At 42.7% G+C, this 9912-nt stretch overlaps 1 protein-coding gene across 1 annotated transcript in view; it reads left to right on the top strand.

Moving 5' to 3' along the window:
* plcb4b (phospholipase C, beta 4b) overlaps nucleotides 1–9912 on the top strand; it is a 59585-nt gene that overhangs the window by 32674 nt on the left and 16999 nt on the right. Inside the window, exons 5-12 of the mRNA XM_031865924.1 lie at nucleotides 1632–1712; nucleotides 2449–2508; nucleotides 4995–5138; nucleotides 7582–7661; nucleotides 7782–7835; nucleotides 8516–8597; nucleotides 8707–8807; nucleotides 9260–9317. Of these exons, the coding sequence (XP_031721784.1) occupies nucleotides 1632–1712; nucleotides 2449–2508; nucleotides 4995–5138; nucleotides 7582–7661; nucleotides 7782–7835; nucleotides 8516–8597; nucleotides 8707–8807; nucleotides 9260–9317 (660 nt within the window). The remainder of the gene's footprint in view (nucleotides 1–1631; nucleotides 1713–2448; nucleotides 2509–4994; nucleotides 5139–7581; nucleotides 7662–7781; nucleotides 7836–8515; nucleotides 8598–8706; nucleotides 8808–9259; nucleotides 9318–9912) is intronic.

The raw sequence follows: 9912 nt of genomic DNA, 5'->3' as shown, positions 1-9912 counted from the left end.
TGTGTGTGTGTGTGTGTGTGTGTGTGTGTGTGTGTGTGTGTGTGTGTCATTCATTGTCTACTAATTGGAAATCAATTACTTAAGATCTGGCCGGTGTTTGTTTCCATGTGGACTGAACAGCCTCATATTGACGGACAGTTAATGAAGGCAGAGAAAAACAAGTCAGAATGTGGAGACTCTGAGAACTGTTGGTCATTTTAATCATTTATTTCTTCCAACATGTTTTGTAATATTGGTGGGTATTACTGTAACTCCTACGTAGGCTATCAGGTCATAATATTGGTTTGGTGATTTCGACTGAGTGCGAAATGCCTGAAAATGATCGGCTCCGTCCATGAAACAGGCTTACCTGGTGAATACGGCCGTACTTCACTGCTGTTAACAAAAATATTAGAAAACAGTCGTACTCTGAAGTTGACGGTTAGGCAACATAAGCCTATTGTACATGCAGGGTGTCAGTATTTGCTCCATACATGCTTTATTATAACGAATAATAATGTAACAAACATAAAAAAACAAACTTGGCTTGAACACTAATTGCAAAATTCGGTTATAATGCAAATAAGAACGTGGCGGGGCATGGTGAGTGTCTTACATCCCCTTGATGCTCTTTAATGTAGATGTAAACAAACACGTGTGTGCGTGCGTGTTTAAGTTACTTAGCTTAATAAAATTAATGCAAAACAAGAGAGACTCACAAGGGCACTTAGGAAAGAATGTACACATGTTGAGTGGGACCTGGACTTCAATAGCTAGGGGTGTCTGTCTATCCATCCACATCCACCCAGAGATGGTCAGAGCTTCAGCTAATTTGCGTGTGTGGGTTAGAAGGACTGAGTGTTCCCATCAACCTTTTAGTTTTACGACATCGAGCCATTTGATGGTGTAACAGTAGTCTGCTGTATGTTCTAAACAGTCGGATCTCAATTGGGATCATCTCTTTCATTAAGGTGGCTTCACTCTGTGACACCGAAGCCTCTGTCAGTCCCAATTCAGATGAAAGAGTCCAGCTTTTAGCTGCACTTACAGCAGGCTCACTAGTTCCTATAATGGAAATAAGATTGTGGAATTGGTTTTTATGATGGTTTTAGATGACATGATATGGCCAAATAAAAGCCTACTTAGTCCTATTCGCAGCAGTGTCCCATGGGAGCGACATCCTGAAATAATACATAGTGCGAGTGTGTGCGTGCGTGTGTGCGCAACAGCATCATCATCTCAGCTGGGAGAACACACTTTTAATCTTGCTCAAACACACACACACACACACACACACACACATGCTTCTCACCCAGGGTTGTCACCTGTCTCTAACGCACAGCACTGTGTTTAACAGTTCATAGCCGTCACATTCATGTCGCTTAATGTTTGCCCAAGCAAAAGGTTTCATCTCCTTCATTTTCTTTCTTACATTACATACGTACATACATTTGCGCATACTTTGTATGTTTTTGTATGCGTCTTTTGGCACATCGGGTACATCTTAGAAAATGAATTAGCTATTTCTGTTTGTCTGGTTGCTTAAGCTCTGCGTGTGTGTAACAGGTTGACTGTTTAATGTCCTCCCATGTCAAATAAAACCCTGTGAATGATGAAGCCTCTTCTCTTATAAATATTTTTTCCCTCTGCAGGACCCGTACGTCTTTGAGCCCAACTGTCGGATGACGGTGGACGAGTATGGCTTTTTCATCCGCTGGAAGAGTGAGGGAAAGGTATGACCTCCACCTCCTTGTGTTTGTATCTTCCTGTCCTCCAAAGTATGTGTGTTTATTTAGTAGTAAAAAGGTTTATCTTGTTCAGAAGTACGTTCTTTTCTGACACAAACCTGGCACAAAGTGTCGTACCGGTGATTTTAGTGCGTTACACTCACTACAAATCCTCACTGATGACTATTTTCCAAAGCATATTTTTAGAATGATTTCCTTCCCTGTACGTGGCCAGTTGTTTTCAGCTCATGCAAGTATAGTGTTCAAATCAACAAGGGGGAGAATATATTGGTAATAAAAGTCTGCTGCTCAACAGCAAAACCTGTAGGACAGGAAAACTAATATGTGTCTCTGCATTCTCTGAACCTGCTGATCCCGTGTAAGTGCTGCAGGGGGCTGGAGGCCGTCTCACTGGGAATTAAACTCCCAAATTGAACCATGAGTTCTAATCTGACAGCAGTAAACAAAGGAGGACGTGTTATTAGGTATTGGAAACTTGATAATGAGAAAGATGTGGCGATGTTACATAATATCCTATGTTAATAACTGTCGTCGGATGCAGAGAGGTTGTGGTGTTGTCTCTGTGTGTTAGAAATGATTGCAAACCGAACAAAGTGCACCGTGACCCATCTGTCTCGTTTTCTTATCTTCTCCCCCGTCCCTCCACGTCTCCCTCTGCACCGGCTATCATATCCTCTCTGTGCTTATTTTCTCTGTATCTTTCTCTGCGTCTCTCCTGCAGGAAGGCCAGGTTCTCGAGTGTTCCCTCATCAACAGTATCCGCGTTGGTGCCGTCCCAAAGGTGAGACCTCGGGAAAGACAATTTCCTCGCTTCTGTTTTTACAGCGTTCACGCTCTCTGCACACACCGCACAACATTCAGTCTCTCGCTCCCTCAGTGACTCTCTTGGTAAAATCTGGGGAGATGTCCACGTCGGGCGCATTATTCATGCTTTAATTAGCTACAGCGCTGTATTCTACCAATCGACCGACTGATCTGGGACTCTCAGTTGAGTTCTCACTCCTGAGCCTCTCCCGGATTCACCAGGGGCATTAGCAGAACATAAACATAAAATATTGAACTCATCAATATTTATACAACCCTGGCTGGGTTTAGCTGCGGGTCCTTTATTTTCTTTGACACAGAGAGGAATAATGAAACATTGTGCTTCCGGTCCTATTAAGATGGGCTGTCAGAGGACAACTGGGTTAAGGAGTTCACTCTGTGGGATCACGATCTCTCAGGTATAAGTCGTTCCGTCTCTGTCAGAGCGACCTTTCCTTGTCCTGTAATGAGAAACGGATCTAGAAATAGCCGATATGTACCAAGCAGCTGCATTGCTTTGTATTTTCAGAGCAGCTGGCAACCAATCTTTTTAGCTATGGAGCCAGAGACACACACGCACAAACCTGTATTGTTTCTCTGTAAATTAAATATTGATTCATATTTAGCTTGGACAGTGAAACATTATGTCGTAGTATTGAACCTTACAGACAAGATGAATTATGAAAGCTGTTACGGTTTTAGCCATGTGGACTCCTGCCTCTAATTAGGATGCAAGCCTGTCGAGCCACTAAAAGTCAAACACCTGACAGGCGACACCGGTGTGCACTGTGTACATAAGCATTACCAGTTTGTGTATGTATTGTTGACAGCAGTCTGTTTGCTCGGTGTGGACGTGTGTGTGTATGTACATGTGTAAGGGCACGTATACAGATACTGCAGGCTGATGGCAGCCCCTCCTGTCTGTTCAAACACTGTATAGTGTTCTGTAAGTAGCCGACTAAGAACAACAGAGAGCACCGGGGGCTTCTCTTTAGAGGCTAACGCGGTTACACAAGCCCCCGAGAGCTGTTTCACATAATCCAATGAGCGGGAAAAGATGAATGGCACTGGATGATTGCTGGCTGGGGTTTCGAAAGGGCTCAGCCTGTTGCTGTTAATTCAACCGTGCAACAAAAAAACACTACGCACCTCCATGGTGACGATGGTGGCAGACTGAAATCGGAAAAGTCGTGCTGTGTTTTTGATTGCGAGAGAATGATTTTGAACTTAAACTGAACTTAAATTTAAAGCCTTATAGTCATTTAAATGTCTAAAATACAGGTTTACAGTCCTATGTCTTAAGTGTATAATGCTGGTTTTCGTATTTGTTGTAGAATTAGATCGTGTTATTTAAAGATTGTTAGTGGAGGGACACAAACAGCGGGGAACTAAATGAAGCAAAAGCCATGAATCATGTAGTTTCAGTAATAATGTTTTTATTGTTCTATGGTGCTTCTCATCGTTAGCTGGTGACATCCAGCACATGCTAATGTTTTCTGAGATCAATAGCGGCTCGATGGGGTTCCCGCCTTTTCATTATGTGCTCAATCAGAATCCAAACCGGTCCGTATTTGCTGCTTTTTGTTGTAGCATTGAAAAGAAAAGGTCTCAATCAATCAATCATTTTTGCCGTCTGAATGTTGATTTTCCTTGTTTGATACTCGGATCTTAGACATCATGAGGGTCCTGTGCAGACATTAAACCCATTAACATGGTGGACAAGTGTCAAGTCCAACATGTGCAGTGAATAGAAACCTGTCAGAAGCCTAAAGGATTGCATTTGTCAACTATATGGCTCCAAAACATGTTAACAACATAAAAGACTAAGTCAGCTTCTTAACTGTTGATTGCTTTTCGCCTTTGAGTGAAGTTAAACCAAACTACACATTTACTGAGCCAGTTAACGTCCTTTGAGCCGATCCTCCTCACATTCAAGTGTTACTCACCACTGCAGTGTTTCTTACCAGCACTGTTGAACACATCCACATCTGGATTTGTTGGAACTTTTCGAGCTGCTAAGATTTCTTTTGAATTTAGTATTGTAATATGTTCCTCCGTGATGGATGTTTATCGTATCCCTTTAAGCTGAGCTTTAGTCTCCCAAGCATGATTCATACAGTTTATCATACTTTTCAACATCCTGAGTCTTATCCACTGCTCCACTAAACATTTCAACTGTCTTCTCTCTAAATTGTTTTCTTGTCAGTGACTATTTACGGCAACAATACCAGAATAGGAGATTGAACCCTCCCTTAAACTTTCTTTCATTTCCTCTTGTAAGTTATTGAACACCACGGCTTTACCTCTCATCTGTTTTCTATGTTTCTGAAGATGTTTCTCTGTTTCTGTCTTCATCTCTTTTTGTCTTTCTGGGCGTGTTTTTGTCAGACGGACGCATAATGTGTTCCAAATCACAGAGAATCTGACAGCGTTTTACTAAACTTGCTTTCTCTTTTACCTCAGGACCCCAAGATCTTGTCTTCATTCGAGGCCCTTGGAAAGACGGAGGCGGACTTGGAGGGCTGCATCATCTGCATCTGCAGCGGCACAGACCTGGTCAACCTCAACTTCATGTTCATGGTGGCGGAGAGCCCCGACACAGCCAGGGTAAACACCTGCATCCACTGTGTGCGGTTTTGGACAAATCTAACTTGTATTGTATATCTGTATTTACTTATTTAAGGGGAATGTTCATGACGGTCAGAAACAAATATGTGATCATGGAACAATCGTAAGCTCTACTTAGCACATGGAGTTCACCCCTTAATTCATTCTGCATCAAACGGTATGAAGGCTAAAATAACCCTGACACAGCAAATATTTTTTTCAGAAACAAATTGCCAGGTGAATGGTTCATAAGCCCACTCCTACACAAATTACATCTGGTGTTGATTCACTCTGATAAATAGACAGATTTAGAATGAGTCATGTGTGTGTGTCACCTCATCTCTATCTCCCTTTGTGCCTCCTGCACTTCTGCTTCTGCTGTTATCTTTTTATGCTTTTTGTCTCGCTCTTCGTCTACTCTCGCTCTCTCTCGCTCTCTCTCTCTCTCTCCCTCCTCTCTCTCTCTCTCTCCTCTCTCTCTCTCGCACTCCAACTCTCTTTTTCTTTGTTTTTCTTCACACATCTAGGAAAAGGCTCTGTGTTAATGACACCTCTCCACCCTTCTCGTTATCGCTCTCTCTCTCTCTTTCTCACTCATCCCTTCAATTTTAGTTTTGGGCTCAGACAGATGACACCCCGTTATCTCTCTCTCTCTCTTTCTCTCTTCTAATCAGCAGACATTGTTATTGATGACCCCTGCTGGCAAACATTGTACACATCCTGTACAGCCCACAATAAACAACTGTATGTGCAGATTACATTTCAATTTCCTGGATCTGTATTGATCCGCATTTGAAGTACGATACTTGAACCAAAGAATTGCAGTGTCAGTAGTGGTATAGAGCTTCATTCTAGGATAATTGAAACCAATTTCTGCAATTCTTCAAAAGAGAAGGTCAGCATTATTCTATATTTGACTTATTGTCAACAAATCCTATAAAGAGACCAAAAGCAGTTCCTGTTAAAGATTTAAATCTTTTAAAAGGAGACAGAAATAATAGCTTCATTTTTAAAAGTCTGAAGTTATTTAATAAAACAGTTGAGCACCGCAGTTTTTAAAACGTTACCCATTTGTTGGGGACTATTTTTAGCAGCAGATTAAAACACATTTGGTATGCAAGTACGTATTTACAGCAGCATGATGGTGTACTCAAAATAAACTTCATCATAATAGAGAAACATGTCACCCAGTGCAACAGTGACTCATTCATGTGTTTTAATAGTTTCTGGCCAGTAATGTAGGTCTTTATAAAAAAAAAATATATATATATTATATTATATTATATTATATTATATTACAGGCAGCTTCAAGACAGAAGAAAAAAAGAAAACCATGAAAAATGATCTCTTCTATTTAGTGACACATCCAGTGTGGCTCAAAGGCTGAGACAAGTGAAAAGAGTCTACTGGCAGTAACAAAGCACCACTACAATGATTAAAAGTCACAGCACACTGCTAGCCTTGAGGAATTTATCTTTCTTTTTGTAATGTATTAAAAGATGTCAGTTCTGACTCAACAAAATGTCCCCACAATTTAAAATCTCCGCCAGTGTCGAACCAAACTGAAGATGCGTGTTTTGTGCCGGCACAGATCTGTTATTTGGCACCGCAGCATTGCTGTTTATGCATCGCCCATGAGAGTGTGTTTTTGTGGTGATGGGTGTTATAAACGATGTTTGCGCTCCAGAGAGCTCCCTGCCACAGGGCTGCCAATGATATTTGTACAACAGCCTTCAGCAAGGAGGCACACACACACACTCGCATGCACACGTACACACAGATCCAGGTTCATGTCCTCGTCCTTCACACATTTATTCCTGACATCTCTCTCTCTCTCTCTCACTCACACTCACACTCACACACACACACACACACACACACACACCATCACCACTTCCCAGCATGCAGGTGGCCCTAAGTAGCAGACCTCGGGAGATGACAGAGTTATTTACATCATCAGAGACACGTTCACACACATAGGGCCACATGCCCAACCAGACTACCCCTGCTGCACCCGTTATCTTGTTTAATGTTTTTATAATGACGCCAGTCATCATTTTCTGTGAAAGTGGAGGACAGACGGAGCACAAAGACGGAGTTAGAATCAAAGACATTTAGAGACGGAAACACAGAGGGGTCAAAAATGTTCCGACTGTCGTCCTCTCTCGTTTCCGGTCACTGCTTGTAGACTTGAAACAGCTCACTGTGTTTATCACTGTGTGTATATGCGAGTGTGTGTGTGTGTGTGTGTGTGTGTGTGTGTGCGTGTATGTTCTTGATTGTCCTGTCCAGGCTCTCGCCCGTGTGTGTGAATTAAGAGGCAATTAATTTGCTTGTGTTTATTTCCCCAAAGACACTCCCTTGTAAACACAACCCTGTGTATGTGTGGGCTTTGGTTTGTCCGTGTGTTAAGACTTCATACTGCTGCTTGTTTTGTCTGCAGAAGTGGATCGAGGGTTTGAGGTCTGTGATTCACAACTTTAAGGCCAACAACGTCTGTCCAATGACCTGCCTCAAGAAACAGTGAGTAGTAATTATATAAACTCTGATTTAGGTTTTGTTCTTCTCTGTAGATACCTGGTAAAAAAATGAATCAGCCATTTCTCTAATCTGTGCTTTTTTAATGCCCCTCTCTCCTTCTAGTTGGATGAGAATGTGCTTCCAGACCAATGTGAATGGGAAGATTCCTGTGAGAGGGTAAGAGTAGATGAATGAGATATTTGGTCAACCACTCGCTATGTGTACATGTCGAGCAAATTATAAGCAGACACTTGAAATGTCGGAAAACAAAAAATGCAAATGAGGGGCGTGTCCATCAACCTGTTTGGAGCGTTTAAACTCTGCGACGGCGTAGTTTGGTCAGAAGTTGGCACTATGAGCTGCACATGGCTGTAATCTGCCAGAAAGTGAAGTAGAGTAGAAGTTAAAACACAGATCGCCTTCACCATCCAACCATCTAGGACAGGAAAAAGGTTTCAGGAATTTGTTTAAAGTTACATGTTAAGTAGCATGTTTCATGTTGTCCGGAGATGAAGAAAGTATAAATACATATCCAGAAAGAAGCCAATAGCAGAAACAGCTGAAAGAATTCTGACGAAGCAAATATTTAATTTGCATTCCTAATCAGCTTAAGGCTTTTCCATATCCGATTCAGCGCATCAACTTTTTTTTTGCCAAAGATAAAACAACCTCAAGTGAGCATGAAAACATCATTTTTCCTCAAATTCTGCCGTTTCTGCCGTCCAGCTTTTCTAATGCAATACTTCAAAATGCACATAAAGATCTGTGAAACACGGCTACTGTGCCGACCCAGTCTACTCCAATTTGTCTCACTTAACTCTTCACCTTTCCTTCTGTCTTCCTCTCTCGTTTTACAGCATTACTCGAACGTTTGCGTCAGGAAAAACCGAGAAGGGGATCTTCCAGGCTCTGAAGGATCTCGGCCTTCCAAGTGGAAAGGTCAGACAACTCTGACCGTGGACTGTATGAACCAGATGGATCATATGTGGCACTGAAAACTGTAGGTTTGTGGCTCTCATGTTACCAAACGGCCGTTTATCTCCCACAGAATGATGAGATTGAACCGTCAGATTTCACCTACGACATTTTCTACGCGCTCACACAGAAGATCTGCCCTCGCACAGACATAGAGGAACTCTTCAAGAACATGTGAGCGTCCTCTTTTTAACCTGCCTGCCCTTTGTTTTTGTTTAATTGTAATATTAACTGATTTTATACCTCAAATGACTACTAGAACGTGCTCAATCCTCCAGATAAACATGTAACAGTAGCACCCGAGCATTTCTTTACTCCCATGTTACCCTGTGCCTACATAGAACAAAGACTGTTGAGTGTGAGCTACTCCATCCTGTTGGAAATAATCAGAAGAAATGTTTCTGCGCCTGCTGCACTAACAACGTCTGGACAGCCTAACCTGCTTCCACAGTTCAACATTAATTATGAGTGACGATTAACATGTTACTACTAAACGTGTAACATTTGAGTACGATCCCCTTTTCAAAGACTGCTTGCTCATTTTAACTGATGTGAATGACTGAGAGGATGTCCATTTTTTTCAAGAGGCATAACATTGTTTTTTTTTCTAATTAATTCCTTTGCAGCAATGGGAACAAAACTGATTATTTAACTGTAGAGCAGTTAGTCAGCTTTCTGAATGAAGTAAGCTCTTTATCATTCATTAACTTCTCTGTGTGTTGCTTGCTCGCCCCCCCCCCTCCTCTCGCTCTGCAACTCCCCCTGCTTTGCCCCCTGCTCTGGGTAGAAGTTGCTCTGGGTAGAAGTTGCTCTGGGTAGAAGTTGCCCTCCGGCCCGGACTGGACATCAACCGACCCTCATTAAAAGTGCATTAATGAGTTGGACAAAGTATTTAACTTCCAGTCAACCTGCAAGGGCAACTTCAACCAGCTCCCCTGTTCTGCATTCCCGCCCTCATCCCCCCCCCCCGCAGCTTTCCTCCTCCTCCTCGTGTCTGATTGGTGTTGCCATGGCAACGGGAGGGTAGAGGTTTCCGTCCCGTTGCTTCCTGCTCGGCTCGTCTCGTCTCCTGCCGTCTGTGTCTTATTTTCTGTGGCCGTGCCCTTCTGTTTGGATGAATACCTGCTTGGTCCCCTCCACTGTGGAGTTGCGCGTGTCGCTGCTTCATGCCCAGTCCTGTGCATCACGCTGTAGGACCCGCCCACGGAGCCAAAGCGCTGGTTAAATGAATTCCCGAGTGGCTTTGTGGGTGGGCACTAGCAGTGTAAGGATGTTGTTG

This window comes from Anarrhichthys ocellatus, unplaced genomic scaffold (genome assembly GCF_004355925.1).
Source record: "Anarrhichthys ocellatus isolate YVR2014 unplaced genomic scaffold, GSC_Weel_1.0 scaffold34, whole genome shotgun sequence".
Lineage (NCBI taxonomy): Eukaryota > Metazoa > Chordata > Actinopteri > Perciformes > Anarhichadidae > Anarrhichthys > Anarrhichthys ocellatus.
This window is presented reverse-complemented; position numbering and strand designations above follow the sequence as displayed.